Source organism: Vulpes lagopus, chromosome 10, assembly GCF_018345385.1.
Source record: "Vulpes lagopus strain Blue_001 chromosome 10, ASM1834538v1, whole genome shotgun sequence".
Classification (NCBI taxonomy): Eukaryota; Metazoa; Chordata; class Mammalia; order Carnivora; family Canidae; genus Vulpes; species Vulpes lagopus.
The window spans coordinates 103,649,276-103,668,950 of record NC_054833.1 but is presented as its reverse complement, the minus strand read 5'-3'; the positions used below and the strand labels follow the sequence as shown (position 1 = coordinate 103,668,950).

General features: G+C 42.4%; 1 protein-coding gene across 7 annotated transcripts in view; it reads left to right on the top strand.

The window, feature by feature from the left end:
* HYDIN (HYDIN axonemal central pair apparatus protein) overlaps nucleotides 1-19,675 on the top strand; it is a 358,050-nt gene that overhangs the window by 282,513 nt on the left and 55,862 nt on the right. For all 7 annotated transcript variants that reach the window (XM_041773068.1, XM_041773069.1, XM_041773067.1 and 4 more), the window contains 10 exons: nucleotides 1,049-1,148; nucleotides 3,023-3,191; nucleotides 3,625-3,863; nucleotides 5,128-5,245; nucleotides 11,081-11,285; nucleotides 12,009-12,244; nucleotides 14,162-14,313; nucleotides 14,426-14,615; nucleotides 18,248-18,350; nucleotides 18,576-18,854. In XM_041773068.1, the coding sequence (XP_041629002.1) occupies nucleotides 1,049-1,148; nucleotides 3,023-3,191; nucleotides 3,625-3,863; nucleotides 5,128-5,245; nucleotides 11,081-11,285; nucleotides 12,009-12,244; nucleotides 14,162-14,313; nucleotides 14,426-14,615; nucleotides 18,248-18,350; nucleotides 18,576-18,854 (1,791 nt within the window). The remainder of the gene's footprint in view (nucleotides 1-1,048; nucleotides 1,149-3,022; nucleotides 3,192-3,624; nucleotides 3,864-5,127; nucleotides 5,246-11,080; nucleotides 11,286-12,008; nucleotides 12,245-14,161; nucleotides 14,314-14,425; nucleotides 14,616-18,247; nucleotides 18,351-18,575; nucleotides 18,855-19,675) is intronic.

Below are 19,675 nucleotides of genomic sequence, written 5' to 3'. Positions count from 1 at the left end.
TCTCAGCAAGATTCATAGGACATGAGAGCTACATGTTTGCCTAGATGTCATTGGTCTTATGTACAAGGATATTTATTGCACCATTATTTGTAATAATAGAACATCGAAATAACCTATCTATTGAAGATGGAACATTATTACTATAGAAATAATATTGTAAACTGTGGAATAGCATATCACAGTATATTATATAACCATTAAGATCACATTTATAAGAAACTTTTAATTATATGGGGAAATGCTTATGATGCAGTGCTAAGTTAAAACAATACAAATTTAAATGTAATATTCTAACTATATTTCTTAGACACTTGATGCAAAAAATTTTTTAAATACCAAAAACTTTAGCTATTAGAAAGCATGACAGGAAAGACAGTGGTCCTAAGATGGAAGCTAGAGCTACTCAAGTTGAATTCAATGTAAGAGCAGCATCTATTGTTTGTTTGTTTGCTAAGACTCAATTATAGGAGGGCTTTTTAGCCACAGTGTTTTCAGAAAACAAATTCTCTGAACTTGTCACCATGGATTTTCCATGTGACTTCAAAAAGAAGGAGAAGAGGTGTGTGGGAAATGTCAGGAAGGGTGACAGAACATGGGGACTCCTAACTCTGGGAAACGGACTAGGGGTGGTGGAGGGGGAGGAGAGCGGGGGGTGGGGGGGAATGGGTGACGGGCACTGAGGGGGACACTTGACGGGATGAGCACTGGGTGTTATTCTGTATGTTGGTAAATTGAACACCAATAAAAATTAATTTATTTTAAAAAAAAACCACAATGAGATACCACCTCACACCAGTGAGAATGGGGAAAATTAACAAGGCAGGAAACAACAAATGTTGGAGAGGATGCGGAGAAAAGGGAACCCTCTTACAAAAAAAAAAAGAGTGGGAAGCTGTGCTCATCGACTTGAGGGTGTAATGTCTGCAGAAATTGATTAAAATTCTTCTACATGGGAAAAAAAAAAAACAGAAAGAAGTTCCCCCACTTCTCACTCCCTCGCCATCCTCTCACCCTCCCCACCCCCCATCCTGGCCCCTGGACTCTGCAGGAGCTGAAGGAGGCCTCGACTTCGGGATTGTGAGGGTCATGGAAGAGGTGAAACAGCCCCTGCAGCTGAAGAACCGTGGGAAATATGAGATCATGTTCAGGTAACCTGAAAACCATCAGGCACATAGTCATCCACATCCACTCATGGGGAGAAAAATGTTATCTGAGAGATAAAAAACAGAAACTTGATTGAGGAAATCATAAGAACCATCTCTGCTTTTAGCCCCTCTCAGGCTTCAAGTGAATGGAACTCCAACTGTTAAGAGCAGAGACTTTCACACTTCTCTCAACTCTGTGGCTTTACAGGGACCTTAAGGTCCCTCTCGAAGCACCCAGAGCCACAGAGATCTGGGGGTGGGAGAGAGACTCACAGGGAGAGGTTGGGAGGAAGATGTACTAGGTGAGGGAAGGTCCTGAGGGTGGAGGGAGAGACTAGAGATGAGGACCTGGCTGGCCTTCAGCTGTCCTTCCCTCCTTTCGGCTCATATCTGTTTCATACGTTGGCATTCCACATAAGATTCCATGTGGGGAAGAAAAGGGATTTTTGCAATTTTCTTTTTTTTAATTTTAAGAACCACTGTGTTGCAGAACCCAAATGATGGCCTGGTGGAAAGGAGTGCCAGCTTGTGCTCATCTCCTGAGATAAAATATGAAACACTAAATAAAGGAGATTTCTCAGAGAGGAAAGGGTGCCAGTGGGTGGGGGAGGGAGGAGGTCACTCAGGCAGGGCCACACAACCCTTGCAGGCAGTGCCAACACCCATGGCCAGTCTCTTCTGGGGAAGATTGTCCTTCCCCTGGAAGAATAGACGGTTGATAAAGGGACTTGCCCTCATAGACTTAGAAGAAATTCCATGCATTCATGATAGTTTCATTTCAGCTAAAAAAAAAAAAAAAAAAAGGGCTGAAATGAGAGAGGTCCTACCTCAGGGCTACCATAACTAGACCCATACATTGAAATACATAAATATAAATATAAACTTAACAAACCTAGAAGAAAGCCATTGTCACCTTAGAATTAGCACTGAATGGGTCTTGGCCGCTTGTGAGCTTTGTTGTAGGTTATCATGGAGCATTAGTTCTGTTCTTCTAGGTTACATGGACTAGTCACCCTCAGGTTGGAGCAGATGATCAAAATTAATTGAAAGGACTTGCAGTGGGTGCCTAGGTGGCTCAGTCCATTAAGCATCTGCCTTCAGCTGAGGTCACCATCCCAGAGTCCTGGGATTGAGCCCCATATTAGGGTCCCTGCCCAGTGGAGAGTCTACTTCTTCCTCCTCTGCCTCTGCCCTTCATCCTACTCATTATCTCTCTTTCTCTCTCTCTCTCCCCCCCTCCCTCCCTCCCTCTTGCTCTCTCTCTCAAATAAATAAATAAAATTGTTTTAAAAAGGAAGGAAGGAAGGACTTGCAGAGAATGGAGGAAGCTCAGGTAGCGAGCATGTAGCAGTGGAGTTGCCAGGTCTCCTAGAGTGTGGGAACACCATTTAGGTCCCCACAGCAACTCCAGATGTCCCACCTCAGCTTATATTCCTTGCTCCTGCTCCAGTCCCTCTGTCATTCTCATGAGTCTGCTGCTCTCTGTGGCTTTTCACCTTGTCCCCATTGGGCCATGGCCTCCCTGTACAGTACCTCTGTTAAATGGCTTCTCCCTCTACTTTCTCTCCCTCTTTAGATCCTCTGACTTCTGCATCACTGTTCCCTGTGTGTGGGCTGTGTTCAGTCTCAGACAGGGGAGGAGGAAAGGAAGGGAGACAGAGACAGACAGACAAATGGGTGAATTAATTTAGTTGGTCCTTATCCAGCCTCAAGTGGCCCTGTCAGAGATCTCCCACAAGATCTCTCTAGTGGTACTTCTAGATGCAGTGCTTAAGCAGGACCAGAGGCAAAGCGACACTCAACAGTCCGGAGTCTCCTCTCTAGTATCTTGGGTTCCCCATAATGACTGCAGCTGACCTTTCATTCCTCTCTTTCAGCTTTTCTGTGGATTCCTTAGGGATTTTATCAACCAATGTAAATTCTATGATCTCAGTCCAACCCAAGAAAGGCTCATTAATTGCAACCGAAAAGCCTACAAATGTCCAGGTGTCATTTCGTGCCAAAAAGGAAGTGAAGATTGAACACCAGCCAGTTCTGCGCTGTCAGGTACAACAGCTCACAGGGAGGATTCACTCAGTGGCAGGATTGTTGGACTCATTTCAAAAAGAAGAGTACATGGTCTAGCCCATGTTCCAGGGTTTGTGTTTTTGGTCCCTAGCAAGCAGGCAGAAGTAGGTCAGGTGGGGGTGGGAGTGCAAAGTCACCAGGAATCGAGAGTGCCAGACAGGCAATATAGCCTGTTCAGTCAAGTACAAGAGCAGAGTGGGGAAGTGAAAGAGGAGGTCAAGTCAGTCCACGTTGATCCATGGCTGGTACACAGTAAGTTTAATATCAGTGTTTGCTAATATTGTTGATGCAATAATATAAAGAAAATGAAATTGACTTCATTTTAGTGATGAAAACAGAGAATGAAATAGACAGTCCTGGGAACCCTGGGGCACTGTGGCTGACATCTTCCCACTTCTTCCTCCCTTTCTAGATTATCGAGCCCAATATCACAGAAGGAGGTGAAATCATTGCCAGCATCCCAATTAAGTTTTCTGTGAACGCAGTGTACTCCAAATACAACATCAGCCCCTCCTCCATCATCAACTTTGGCGCTTTGATCTGCGGCAGTCGGAAAAGCATCACCTTCACCATAGAAAATCAAGGTGTTACGGACTTCAAGTACGCCCTCTACAGGCTGACAGGGGAGAGCCCCATTCATCAAAAGAAAGGGTAAGACAAGTATTTACTTAACTCAGGCCATTCCCTGGTTAATTAGCGCATTCTCTTTTACAAAGAGCTTTCATTTATTTTATCTAAATTCACCCAATCCCCTTCTGTGGGATGAGGTCAATAGGGTTTTAAAATGGCTCATCCAAGATTGGGCAAGAAATCACCGGTAGATCTCAGTTCTGAACCCACATCTCTGACCACAGATTTCATATGCTTTCTTACTGCTGTCAGATATATGATAAATTTAATTGAACAGATGTAAAGGCTTCCTCATGGGGTTGTGTCTATTGCCCTGGTGCTTCTAGAATGCTACAAGACTCACAGGAAGTTGTTGTCCTGGTTATTGTTCTGTAGGATGCTGGGGGACTATTTTATAACCACAAGCTAAGTCAAAAGAAATCATAACTGTGCTTCATGTGGGGGCGTGCAGAAGGTACCCGGGAAACGTAGACTAGAGAAGCGTGCTACACCTTCTATCTACCAGGACTGCTTTGCTTTTACCTTCTCTGCATGAAGATGCTGTATCACAACAGCTTAGTTGTTCCAACAGCAAAACTCTGCATCCTTCAAAAAGCAGCTCTTAATCAATGCACTGAAACAATTTACCTTTTTGAGTGCTTTTAGTTGTCATGTTCTTTTTATGGCAAATTTAGGATAGTTTTACCCATTCCCAAGGCGCTTTGTCCTGACTAATTGGCTCTCTAATTAATTAATTAATTTGAAATGGACTTTCCAATTAATTGTTTTAAATCCGACACACCTTGTTTGTAATCGTTTTGCATTTTTGTAGATATCCTCTTCCATTGTGGCTAAGTTTGGACCTATTAAGAAATTTTGAGTTAAGCTATATAAAGACTCTTTCAAAAGAGAAAAAAAAAAAGTCCTACCCTTCTTCTCAGTGGCTTTTATAATACAACTTGGTGAATGATTCTTGCTTATTAATACTGATATTTGCTTCACACACAAAAAAAATAATGTCTCTTTCTTCCAAATTTAATTTCAACTTAATTTTTAGCATTTATTTTATAATAATTTAATACTGTTTATAGATGTATTTGTATTTTGCTTTAAATTGCTTTTAATTTTAGTTTGGCTTTCATTTAGTATGTACAAATTCATGCAAAATGTGCAAAGGGGGGGTTGAACTTAGTTGTTATGGTCATTAAGCAAGTGAATGCTCAACTGTATAAAACTCTCAAAAGTTTAAGATTGCACCTCAAATGCATTTGACAACCTGAGAGTGTACCCTTGCTTCCTTAATCAGAGTCAGCCATATTAGACATGCAAGATCCCGGGAAAGCGATAGCTTCTACAAGACTAGCCCTTCCAAAGCAGCCAAGTTCTCTGATGCTGTTCAAAAAGAAGTAAACGTCCCAAACCAGGTGAGCACCCTTTCCTTGTCACAGGAACTCTGGAAGGCCACCTCCCGACTAGCTCCCTCCTGAGTAAGTCTTGCAACAGATAACCTCCCTAGCTAGTAGGATCTGAACCTACTGTGGCAGCAATACTAGTTCTATTGAAACACTTCATTTTCAGACAAGCCATTGATATTTATTTTTTTTAAGCCACTGGCTTTTAATTTAGATATCCTCTTTTGTTTTAAAACCTTCATTGGCTCCTCATCACCTTAAAATTAAGTTTCAGCCTTCATATATATTATAACCAAGAATCATTTGTTTATAAGAAAGAAAGCCCATTTGGACTGGCTTAAATAAAAACAGATTTTAAGACTTCTGTTCTTGTACAATGAAGTAGATATACCTTTCTTTATTCTGTCCAACTAAATACAACTAAAAACTCTGCACATTGTGTGCAAAACAAACATTAGAAGACTAAAAGGTAGAGAGAAAAAAATCAGACCCAGACCATTGGGACCCAATGAACATCACAATGGTGAGTTCCCTGAGTTTTCTTTTTGCTTCATGTATCTAAAACTGGGTGCTAAAGGAGCCAGCAACCCAGAAACATCAATAGACACAGACCAAAAAAAAACCCCAACCAAAGCCTGCTCCCACTAGCCAAAGGACCAGGAAAAAGAGCAGCCTAGCAGGATAGAAACTTTCAGATAAGGACTATTCTATTACAGTCAAACACAACAGGAAAATCTGTGGCCCTACCTAATCTCTGCTAGCAAAGGACATTGGGGAGTCTAGATTTATACCCTATCCAGGTTCTCATGAGGTACCCCAAAACCCTGACAAAGTTGTGTTTGAGAATGCCCAGTAGGGAGCTAGGGTTTTCACTATCCCCTACCATTGTCAGTGAAGCCACCCCATGGGAAGCCTTGATTTCCACCCCAACCCAATGGTAATGAAACGTTCCTCCCTCCACTACAATGGACTTCCCTACCCTAAGGCATCAGCAGAAGAGCAACAAGTCACTCTACCCTTCCCGACCAGGTAGGTATCTGTCTAGGACTAGTGGGGAACAGGAACTATCCGTGCCTAGCAGTTCTGAGTGAGGAATCTGGACCACCACCCCACCTAGTGGTAATGAGGCAGTGCCCCCATGTCCTTTGCCAGAGTGGTGTCAGAGAAGGTCAGCCCAAATAGATTTAAGTAAGATCCAGAGTCTCATAATTGCCAAAATTCCCAGGTTTCAACTCAAAAAATTACACACCATACCAAAAAGTAGGAAGATCTCAAACTGAAAATAGATAGGTAATAAGTGCCAGCATTGATATAACTGTTAGAATTATCTGACAAAGATTGTAAAGCAGCGACATAAAAATGTTAAAGAGCAATTACAAATATGCTTGGGATAAATGAAAACATAGTCAGTTCTCAGCAAAGAAAAAGAAGATATAATGAACCAAATGAAAATTTTGAAAGTGAAAACATAATCAGTGAACTTGAAGACAGAACAATAGAAATTCCTATCTTTCTTTCCTATTGCTCCCATAACAAATTACCTCAAGTGTAGTGGTTTAAGACAATACAAACTGTTTAGCTTATATTTCTGTAGGTCAGAAGCTTGACATAGGTCTCACTGGGCTGATGTCAAGGTATTGGCAAAGCTGTATTCTTTCCTGGAGACTTTGGGAGAGAATCCGTTTCCTTGCCTTTTCCAGCTTCTAGAAGACATTTGTCTTTCTTGGTTCATGATTTCCTCCCTACATCCTCAAAACAAGCCATGGTGGATCAAGTTCTTTTCACATCACATGACTCCAGCCTCCTCCATAATGATGTACCTTAGGCCTGCTTTTTCCACATATAAGGACCCTTGTGATTACACTGGTCCCAGGATAATACAGGATAATACCCCATCTCAAGGTTCTTAATCCTATCAACAAAGGTTTTTTCCATATAAGGTAACATATTCACAGGTTCCAGGGATTAGGATGTCTACATCTTTGGGAAGCCATTATTCTGCCCAATCCAAACCAGAGAGAAAATAGACTCTGTTTTGAGTTCTGTTGAAAATCTATTTGAGGGATACCCAGATGGCTCAGTGGTTAAGCGTCTGCCTTCGGCTCAGGGCGTGATCCTGGAGTCCCAGGATCGAGTCCCCCATTGGGCTCCCTCCATGGAGACTGCTTCTCCCTCTGCCTGTGTCTCTGCCTCTCTCTCAGTGTCTCTCATGAATAAATAAATAAAATCTTAAAGAAAAGAAAAGAAAATCTATTTGAGTCTAATGAATAAAAAAATTAACAGACCCTGAGGGACCTGTGGAAAAACTCTAACATCCCTGTCATCAAAGTTCTAGAAATAGTTAAGAAATAGAGTTGGGCTGGGGCTACCCTGGATGGCTCAGTTGGTAGAACATGTTACTCTTTATCTCATGGTCATGAGTTTGAGCCCCACTTTGGGGGAAGAGATTATAAATAAATAAACCTTAAAAAAAAGAAATAGGGTTGGGCTGAAAATGTACTCAATGAAATGATGATTGAAAGCTTTCCAAATTTAGCAGAAGATATAAACCTATAGATTCAAGAATCAGGGCAAATCCCAAATAGGACAAACCTAAATAAATCCGCACCCACATACATCATAGTCACACTTATAAACACCAAAGACAATCAGGGCACCTGGGTGGCTGAGTGGTTGAGCATCTGCCTTTGGCTCAAGTCATGATCCTGGGATTCTAGGATTGAGTCCTGCATCAGGCTTCCCACAGGGAGCCTATGTCTACCTATGTCTCTGTCTCTCTCACTGTCTCTCATGAGTAAATAAATAAAATCTTTTAAAAAATAAATAAAGACGAAAAAATCTTAAAAGCAGTGAAAGAAGACACCTTCCGTATAGGGGGACAACTATTTGAATGATAGCAGATTTCTTATCAAAAGCCATAGGGGCCAAAGGAAAGTCGATCAACATTTTGCAAGTGCAGGAAACAGGTAACTGAAGCCTGAATCTTATATCCAGCAAAAATATGCCCCAGAAACAAATGGAAAATTAAAACGTTCTCAAATGAAGGAAAACTAATTTGTTACCAGCAGGTCTCTCAGAAGACTGGCTTAAGGAAGTTCTCTGAACATAAAGTAAATAATAAAAGAAAGAATTACGGGACAGCTAGCTGGCTCAGTCAATAGAGCACGTATGACTCCTGACCTCAGAGTCATGAGTTTAAGTCCATGCTGGGGGTAGAGATTTCTTGAAAAAAATTGGGGGGCACTTGTGGGGGCTTAGTTGGTTAAACGTCCAACTCTTGATTTCATTTCAGGTCATGATCCCAGGGTTGTGAGATTGAGCCCAACTTTGAACTCTATACTCAGTGGGGAATCTGCTTGAGATTCTGGCTCTCCTCTCTCTGCCTCACTCTCTCCCCCACCCCCATCAAAGAAATAAATCTTTTTTAAAAATCCTTTTTAAAAAAGAAGGAATTAGGAAACATCAAGAAGGAAGTCAAAACATGGCAGGCAATTATGTGTGTAAATTCAATAGACTTCCCTTCTCCTCTTGAATTTTCTAAATAATGTTTATCAATTAAAGCAAAAAATTATAACACTGTCTGATATGGTTCTAAGTGGATGTAGAGGAAATATTTTAGACACTTATAAAAGGCAGAGAGTGAATAAGCAATTGATCGACAACATGGCAAATACTATACCTGAGATGTATGTGGAGGAAGAAGCTCCAGAAAAGTGAAGGAATGAAGTCTTAACTGTTCCTGGTAGCTGTTAAAAGTCATCGAAGGCTTCACAGAGGAGGAAAATTTACTTGTATATTAGGATTGTGGTTAGCTACAAGTAACAGAAAATCCAACATTAGTGATCTAAATAGATAGGATATGGGGGGGGGGGTCTTTCTTTTTTTATTAGCTTAAGGGTAGAATTTAGTGATTCATCAGTCACATATAACACCTAGTGCTCATCACATCAAGTGCCCTCCTTAATCCCCATCACCCAGTTACCCCATCCTCCCACCCATCTCCCCTCCAGCAACCCTCAGTCTGTTTTCTAGAGTTAAGAGTCTCTTATGGTTTGCCTCGCTTATGTTTAAATAAGGTAGGCAGTTGCTTGTGTTGGCTTAGAGACTCATTGATGTTTGTGATTCTCCTGACTTTTCCTCATGGCCCCAACATGGTTGTAGCAGCTCCAGCCACCAAATATGCACTGAAGGCAAAAATAAAGAGAAAGTAGGTACTCTGCACTCTCTGGACACCAGTAATTATTGATTGCATTTGGATTGAATTTTCTGCATGTTGGTTTCTATGTCTTCTCAAATATTTTCTTCTTTAACAGAATAAAATTTATTTAACATACATAATTTTCTACATATGTTTCTATAACTCTCATCCCTTCTAATATATGTTATGTTTGGGGTTGAGGTTTTTTTGTTGTTCATTTTTGCTTGTTTGTTTTACCTTCTTTGCCCTCAGTGAAGCAGCCTCTCTATAATACCCTAACTTTCAGTTCCAATGGCCTTGTCTGCTTTCCCACCTTGGCAGTTCACTTACAAGGTCACACCCTGGATCTCACATCAAAGGAAACTGAGGTGCCTCTGGACTCTTGATTTCTAAGATTCCTTTCTCTGACCATCATTCCTTTATCCCCACTTACTGCTTCAAGTCCACGCATCTCAGCTGTTCTTTGTCCTCAGTGTGACCTAGCTCTTTTGAGACAACACTCAACCGTATTCTTATTTCCCAAATCTTCTCCTTCTTACAAATTTATATTCCCCCCAACAGTGCACAATGATATTTTTGATACTATCCATTCAAACAGGTGTGAGGTGATATCTCATAATTTTGATTTGCATTTCCCAGATGATAGGTGATCAACTTTGCTGGTATGGTTATATTAAGAACCTCGAGATTGGGGAGATTATCTTGGATTATCCTCAGCCCGATGTGATCATGAGGATCTGGGAGTGGTAGGAGGAATGGGGAGATGTTGGTCAAAGGGTATAAACTTCCAGTTATAAGATGAATAAGTTCTGGGGATCTAATATTTGCATGGTGAATCTAGTTAACAGTACTGTATTATATATTTGAAAGTTGCTAAAAGTAGATCTTAAGTGTTCTCATCACAAAAAAAATGGTAATTATGTAAGCTGATGGACATGTTAACTAACTTTATTGTGGTAATGATTTTGTGGTATATACCAGTATCAAATTAGAACATTGTAGCTCTAAACTAATACAATGTGATATGTCAATTATATATCAGTGAAGCTAGTTGTGGGGGGAAGAAGAGGAAGGAAGCTCCTAGGAACCAGAAGAGTGTATGATAATATCCCATTTTTTGAGTACTAATTCTTGCCAGATGCTATGTTAATGCCTTACACACATTTTTTCTTTTTCATTGAAGCCTCCAGGAACTCAGGTAGGGGCATTAGCCCCATTTCATGGATAAACTGAGACTCAGGAAAGTCACTTATCAAAGATCAAATAGTTAAACTATATCAGGGATAGGATTCAAACTCATGAGTATCTGCCTCAAAAATCTACAACCTTAACAGTGTTCTGTGCCCCTTTGCCAGCAGATTCCTATCTGGGTAAGAGTTGTGCAGACATGGAATATGTCTGTTTCCTTAAGCTCCCATCCAGTCACAGTTGGTCAGAAGGAATGTGCATAGAAAGAAACACAGAGGGAGCCTGTCCCTAAAGATTCCCCATTCCCTCCCTTCCTCCAGGAGAAACCTGGGGTTCAGAGAGAGCCTGGGGGAGAGGCCCCACCAGTCCCCTCTTAACACCATCTCAAAACTCTGGTGTAAGGGCTTAGACTCTCACTCACTCTACCTCCACCCCTCCCAACCCCTCCACCTTTCCTGCAGGCTCGCTTTACCCATGGCATGTTCACTGTGTACCCCGGGTTCGGCTCCATCCCTTCCGGAGGAATTCAAGTGATCACTGTCGACTGCGTGGCTGACCCGGTGGGAAGGTGTGAGGAATTCATAGCCATCGATATATCTGACCGAGACCCAAGAGACCAGCCAGCTGGCATTCCTTACAGCTTGCTGGCCGAAGCCTGTCTACCAGGTACTGAGCACTCAGATTGGACAGCACCCTCTTAAAAGACCCTCCCCTTCCCACCATGCAAATGTTTAGCCGAAATGGCTGCACTGCTTCCTATGGGTCCTTAGAACTCCCTCTAGTGTCTTTAGCCATATTTTTCCTTAAAAGACTTACAAGGCATATACACCTAAAAGATTTGCAGCTTTAGACTTCTAGTCTTCTAGAGTTTGGTCCAGGAATTCTCAGACAAATAGTGCTATCTGGGAGTCATGGTGTAATGGGATATGGCGCAAGACCCAGGACCACTAAATCCTGCTCACGGCCCAGCTATTCCCTATAGGCAACATATGTACAGAGAGCAGTGGTCAATGACTGTGCATACTCTAGCTTTCACTAGGCAAGATTCAGGTAAAGTGCAGAGAGAACTCCTCTTGCTTTGACCATCAGAACCCTGTTGCTTTGCATCAACATGGGCCAAATGCCCACTTCCTTCCTGAGCCCACCCTAGATCCCAGATCTAACCTCTCCTTATCACTGGGAGAAACATATTGGTTGGGGTCTGACAACCAATAAGAGCAGTACAAAAAAGGAAGAGAAGATGGAATTTGTGCCATCACTCCCACCCCCTTGTGTGAATTCCTCTACAGCTCCTCTATGACTGTCCTCCATCAGAATCCACATCTTGACATTAGCAATTACAGAAAAACAGAAACTGGGCTATCAGGCCTTGTCTCTCATTCTCTCCAGCCTTTGTGACTGACAACAATGCCTTGATATTTGAGGAGCACCAGATTTGTAGCAGTGCCAACCTGCTCAACATCCTACAGACAATAGAGAGTGGAGGGCTGTTCGTGGAGGATGAGAACAAGTTCATCTTCTGCAACGTCCTGGTGGGTCATCAGGCCAAGGCTCGGTTCAAGATTAGCAATGTGGGAAAGATCGCTTGCGATGTGAACATTGTAGTTAAGCCTGTATCCAACAAGGTAAGCAGCCCCAAATGGCCCTGGCCCACTGTAGTTGGCATGAAGCCTTGGAATGAACTCTTAGAAACCCTGATCTAGAGCCACTAGACCTGAGTGGGGATTATCTGGCTCTCAACCCCTGCTGGAAGTCATGTGAGGTAACTGGGCGGTCTCCCCTTAGGCCAAGAGCTATACATTTGTCCCAGTGGGTGCCTCCTCTGGGTTTGAGAGTGGTACACACTGATGAGCAACTCACTCATCCAGCAAACACCCAGCTCTGTCTGTAATAGATGAAGCATTGTGGGGAGAGCCAAAGATGAGTGCCAGCTCAGGCAGGCTGCCTCATGTTGTGCATTTGTCCGGTAAGAATTTGGGGGATGTCAGGTTATAAGGGCAAGGAGAAAGGATGAGCATCTATTGACCCCTGCCGCATACTAGGCACTGTGTTGAATTATTTACATTTATTGCCTCAGTTCACCCTCACAGAAAGTTTGTATTATCAGACTTTTTATTACTCTCCTCATTTTAATTAGGAAAATGAAGCCTAGGGATATAGGCTAGGTTTAAAGCCAAGCTTCACCCATACAGAAGGTAAATAATAAATGTCCCTCTCAGGGCCTGTAGATTCAGAGTTCCCTTCCTCTCCAAGTGAGACCATACTGAGATCCTTTGTCCTCACAGTGGAACAGAAAATTTAGGATGCCAAGAGAGAGGGCTCAGTCAATAACAATCAATCAGATGTGCCACAAATACTGCCTAATCTCACCTTGGCCACTTTGTTCTCTGCCCAAAAGTGGACTCTTAGCCCAGGTGGTCCTCATGCCCCCAGAGCTGGCATCGTTCACATGGCTGATAGCGGTGGGGAGATCACTGCAGGGTCGGCCTAGTCTAGAACTGCAGAGAGGGTGTGCATTCCCAAGGGACTGTCACTACAGAGGGGTAGGGTTTGAAAGACTATCTCATCCCTTGTATGACTTGTCTCAGGCCCTGGTGACATCCAGTCATTACCCTCTGACCTTTTTTTTGGACAGGGGAAGCTTTCTTCCTATTCTACACTAAAAACAAAGAGTGAGAGAGCCTGATTTCTAAAAGATTTTTAATAGGGGATTTGTAGACATATAGTCTCCTCCTCCCTAATCTGCAGACTATCCCTTGAAAAGAGCAAAGAAATCTTAGTGCCTTCAGCTTAAAAACAAGAGTGAATCGTCAGTCTTGAATCCCATTTGTCACTCTTAAGAATAAAAAAAATCATTTTGAGGCCTTGCCAGGGTCCCTATTGTCCCTACGGTCTTCCAAAAATCTGCCACAAGATGGGAACAGAAAAAATGCTATGGGAAGTTGTTCCAGCTAAAGCTCTTAGAGTTGCTTGGAGTTGCAGATACCAGTTCAGGATAGTCCAAACAAGAAAGGTTTGCTTCAATAAATCAGAGACCTCAGACAAAGGTCAGAACATACCCTGTAGCCAGAGCTGTATGGGACTGGAACTGTCACCTGTAATGCAACTTTCAGAAAACCAGCAGAAGCTCAAAGGCCACATGCCACTCACTCATGGTATCTCCGTTGTTCTATTCTCTAGTCTGGGTTCAGTTCAGCTCTCCATCAGCAACTGCCAATGATCTCTGGGCATCTTAATTTGTTTGAGAGAGAGTGGAGAGGGAGGGAGGGAGAGAGAGAGCGAGGTGGTATCTGAGACTTGGGTTAATTCATCTCTTTGAGTCAAATACCATAGGTGTAGCCAAGTCCCGCTAGTTATTGCTTAGGGGTGAGTCCCAGAGTGTGTAGGCTGCCCTTTTAGGGGTATGACTATGTAGGAAATGGACCTTGTCAACCACAGAGTTGAGGTGCGGAAGATTTCACAGCAAGGGCAGTCGAGACAAGAAGGAATCCCTATGTAGATGCAAAGTAGCTAACACACTGATCCCTGCTCCCCCTCCTCAGCTCGTTGCCCGAATTGTTGACATTTTTGAAGTGGAGCCTAACAAGATGTGTGTTGCCAGCCGCTCACATGCCTTTGCCACGGTGACCTTCACCCCGCAGACCATGCAGACCTACCAGTGTATCTTCGAGGCTACCTTGGATGGCTTGCCTAGGTACCAGCACCCCCAGCTCCCTCTCCTGGGGCAGGGCTACGGGCCACACCCTCTATGGAACATCATTCCTGGCATGCCAGGCTGACAGGCTCTGTCTTCCTGTTCCCTGCAGCAGCCTGACCAAGAACCGAAGCCTTGTGTTTGATATCGTCGGGGAAGGGAACCTCCCTCGGGTGACCGTAGTGCGGCCAGTCCTCTGCAACCAATATGGAAACCCTTTGCTCCTCTTTAAGAGGCTTCTGCTTGGTCACTCAGAGAAGCTGCCTCTCATCCTCAAAAATAATGGCACCATCCCTGCCCAGGTACTGCTGGAGGCAAAGTGTGGGATGGAAAGGGAGAAGAATGATTCAGAAGTAAGACTTCTAACATAGAGGTCTCCACCATACCTGATCTTCGAGGACTTCTTTGATTTTCCTCCTACATTAACCTGTGTGAGACATGGGGCATGCAGAGCCGCGTGAGCCATAGCATCCACACTCAAGGAGCGTAAGGAAGCAGATTACATAGCGCACTGATAGTTACTATGTGAAGCCAGTGTGCAGTGATATACCCTGAGCAGAGTGAGGAGGACTTTGGGTGTCCTTGGTGTCTTCTTTGTCCTTCACTTCTTTCTGTAATGAGCACTGCATTTTTAATAAGGAAGAAACAAAAGAAACCTCCATAGGGGTGAGAGATGCCACATCTGAAGGGACTTTTAGTTCAGCGATTAAATTGTGCTTTCATTTAACCACACACAAAAAAAAGGTCATACATTGTATATGGGTTCTACAAAAAATTGTAGGACATTTGAAAGTGATCTATTCCCATCTAGGGGAATCAAGGAAAATTTCACTATAAAGTGACATGGAAGCTGGGCATGGCAGGATAGGTGGGTTTCAGGAAGGGAGCATGACGGTAAGTGCATCCCAGCTGGAGGAAGAAAACTATTCAAAGGCAAAAAAGCAAAAAATGTGTCCAGTACAAACAGGAATGAGTAAGCACCCAGCTTCGTGAGAGCACAGGGACTAGAAGAGCAGTGGGAGATAAACATAGAAGGGTGGAATAAGGACAACTCGCGGGAGGCTTTGGATTCTCTCTATATTTTAAACCCTACAAGATGTTCTTACTATCATTGTTGGGTTTTGCTGTTTATACAGTCAAGGCTCATTTAGACTTACCCACATAGTCACCATTTATATTGCTCTTCGCTCCTGCATAGCCATCCTCCCATCTGAGATCCTTTGCCTACCTCCTGAAGAATAATAGCCTGTACTATTCCCTTCATGCAGGTCTGCTGGTAGTGAATTCTCTCAGCTTGTATTTGGAAATCTCCATTTCTTCTTCATTTTTAGTGTAATTTTTACTGACTATAGAACTTTCACTCGGCAGTTGTTTTCTTTCAGCAAATGAGAGCTATCATTCCAGCTGTGTCTAAAATGTTCTGTTAAGGCGATCTTTTTCTTCTGGCTTTGTTTAGCATTTTCACTTTATGTTAGTCATCTGCAGTTTCACTATGATGTGTCTAGGTACGGATTTCTTTTCATTTCTCCTCCTTGGAATTCACCAGGCTTCTTGATTCTGCAGTTGATGTCTTAAGTCAGTTTTGGAAAATTCTAAACATGTCTTGAAATATTGTTCCTATTCTGTACTGTCTCATCTCTCCTTCTGGGGGGGGTGCAATTCACTGTGTGGAAGACCTTCCCTTTGTGTCCTATATGTCTCACCACCTCACTGCATTGTCCATCCATTTTTCTCCATAATTTCTTGGGACTTATCTTCAGCTCATTAACTTTCCCTTTAGCTGTATCTAATTTGCTATTAAACCTTCCATTGAGTTCTTAAGTTATTATATTTTTCAGTTCTAGAATTTCTATTAGGCTGCTTTTCAAATACACATAATCAGTTTTTAGGGTTTCCTGTTTTATGCTGAAATTTTCAGACTTGGCTTTATTTCTTGAACATAGTAATCACAACCATTGTGCCATATATACCTGGTAATTCCAAAATCTGGAATCCCTGTGGAACTGTTTCTGATATCTGCTATTTCTGCTCATTTTTACCCATGTTGTCCTTTCTCCTCATGTGCCTGGTTATCTTCAATCATGTGTTGAGTATTATACTTGAAACATTACTTAGAAATAACAAGACTAAGGGTGATGTTATTTTTCTTCAGAGACCATTTTCATTTGCCTCTGCCAAGTACTTGGGGACGTTAGAAACTCAGGATCACAAAAACTAATTTTGGGCTTGAGATTTTCTGGATTATATATATATGACTCAGAGCAGCATTGCTACCCTTGGGGCAGCTGGTTTATATCCAGACTATCTTTGGTCCTGTTGGCAGGTCCTTTGGGGTCCCAGTCTACAGGAAAGAAAATATCTACCTTTCACAAGATTTTTGCCCTCTTAGCACCAAGAAGCCATCAAAAGCACAACTGAGCTTCCCACCTACCTCTTCTAGACTGGCAAACACTCAAAGTCAAAAACACCCTCAGAAATTTAGGCTGGGGGATCCCTGGGTGGCGCAGCGGTTTGGCGCCTGCCTTTGGCCCAGGGCACGATCCTGGAGACCCGGGATCGAGTCCCACGTCGGGCTCCCGGTGCGTGGAGCCTGCTTCTCCCTCTGCCTGTGTCTCTGCTTCTCTGTGTGTGTGTGTGACTATCATAAATAAATTTTTTAAAATTAAAAAAAAAAAGAAATTTAGGCTGGCCTCTCTGGATTACCATGCTCTCCTAGACCTTGGTCTGGCTACTCTTCATTATGTTCTTAGCTCTGTGATGCTTTAAAAATGTGTTTCTCTTGTTGTTCTCATCTTACTTTGTTTGTTTTGAATCCATATTACCTACTGTACCATTACCCCGAATTATTTCCATTGAAGTGGAACCTAATAAGCTGTGTGTCGTCAGCTGCTCACATGCCTTTGCCATGGTGACCATCACCCCATAGACCATGATTGTAGTTTTATAAAATGTTCTAGCATCTAGTTCAGTAAACTACTGCTTACCCATTCCCCATTTTTCTAATTTTTAAGCAATTTCTGCATATCTAGTTTCTCAGATGAACTTTAGACATCATTTTATAATGTTTCTCAGAAAATCCAACTGGAAATCCTAGAAATTATTTGGGAAGAATTTCTACCTTTAGAGTATTTAGGCTCTCAAGAGCAAGATTTAGAGTTCCCATCCATTTACCAAGATCTTTTTATGTCAATTTTTTTCATATAAATCCTCCATGTAGTTCTTACTAAGATTGTTTATAAACATATATTTTTTTCTCAGAAGCTTCCTTTGAAGTGTCACTATTTCTTTCTTCTTTTTGCCTCACTTCTTATACTGTTCAATCATATTTGTGATGGTACCAGCATTACTATCTTCTAAAACTGTCTGCTGAGTTGCCATACCTAAAATCAGACTTTAGTTTTTTAATCAGCTATGGTGGTCTAGAAAGCATCCCTTTTCTCCATCTAGGCCAGAAGCCCACTTTGGTTTTCTTCTTAACTCGTCAGGCTGCTCAATATGACACTATCAGGCAACTAATGCGTTAGCACCTAGGAGATACTGGTTTTTAGGAACTCATATTCATGTAAGCCTTTAAAGAATGATGAGTATTAATTTCCATTTTATTAGTCTAGTGTATATGTTACAGCCAGCTCTGTCAACAGCAGAGGTCTTGGCAAGCCCATTTTGATACTATTTAGCTGGGTGGTCTGGAAAGTCCTTATACTCTCTGGACCCCCAGTTCCTTACTTGGATAGTAAGGGCTAAACTAAACTTTCATTTTCCTCCCCTAGTCTGATATTTATTTTATCTCCCTTTTAATCAAAAATTCAAAAAAGTGAACACTGGGCACAATGACTTTTTGGGTACTTCCCAAACAGTGCTCTGTCTCAATCCAGACTCAAAACCCATGAGCAGCCTGTAAGCTTAACACTCAACCTTGCTTTCCTTCTGCCAGCTACATGTTGATCTGAGGGACCAACAAGGTGTCTTCTCCCTGAAACGGAGCCCCACCACCTCCTACATCTACATCACAGAGGAAAACAAACCACATGCAAAAGGTAAGTAGGGGAAGTATAGCTTCTAGAGGGCAACGGGTCCCAGGAGCTGTTTTGTTAGGGAACTAATGAGGACCCAGCCAGAGTAAGATGCTCCATCTCATCACCAGTGGCCTCTGTAGGTAAGTCTCATTCCCACACATTCCCTCCCTTGAGTCAGGATCTTTTTTGTTACATCTTCCTTTAAACTGCTTCTCACTCTCTATGGTCTCTCTCTTCTTTTTGCAGCAAAGAAAGCTCACACAGCCTCCCTGGTTGTTCCTCCTGGAAACACAGCTGGATTTGAGGTTGTTTTCCAATCCCAGAAGGTTGGGAGAATGACAGGCATCATCCACTTGTCAGTTATCAACAACCAGTATGAGGAGACTATCATCCACATGGTAGGAGAGGGTTACGAGGATGACATCACCTTGGACAACATCCATGGGCTGGTGGTTTCCAGTAGCCCCGAGACCCCAGAGATCTCTGAGATCATCGAGGAAAGTACTATGGAAGACTTGGTAACAGGTGAGAGAAAGAGCAGTAAGGTATTGGCAACTGTTGGCTCGGGTCATTTTAAATAAGAGTACAATTTAAATAACAGATCATCCAGCTTCCTGGGAATTTAGGAAAGCATCTCCTCTTCATTACTGTATGTTCCATCATTCCTGGTTCAGACAATGACTTCAATCACATGTTCCCTTAAGGACTATTTATTGAGCATCAGCATGTATGTACCAGGCACCATGCTGAGCCCTGGAGCTCCTAAGAGCAAGAAGAGAGTCTCTGCCTTGGGGAGCTTATAGTTTTAGCTAATTTCAGTTTAGCTAAAACATGAAATTCAAAATTCATATTCTAGATTAGCTAAGGGAGCACATATCTGTCTAGTTTTCTCTGTTTCTTTCAGCTGGCTTGTATTGACATTGTCTGTTCCATAGGAACCATGTATCCTAGACATTCCAAGAGAAACCGTGGGCTTCCTTAATTAAAGAAGGTGTAGGTTTATGCTGTCTCTAGAACATCTTTCTCTATAGCCTCACCACTCACTGCACTGTCTGAGGACCTACAGCCGCAGCAGCACCTAGGAGCTTGTTAGAAATGAGAATAGCAGAGCCACACCTGCACCTCAGGCCTACTGAAGCAGAGTCTACATTTTATTTAGCAAGATCCTGGGGTGACTTGTGCATGTATTAAAGCTTAAGACTTGCTCCTCTGCGGTCTTATCAAGTACTGCAGCTTCATTTGGTTGACTATATTCTTTGGGGTATGAGAAAATTTATTTCATCATTATTATCAAAAAGCACCCTAATTGTGTAGCTAATTAGTATGAAATGAGTTATAAACACATT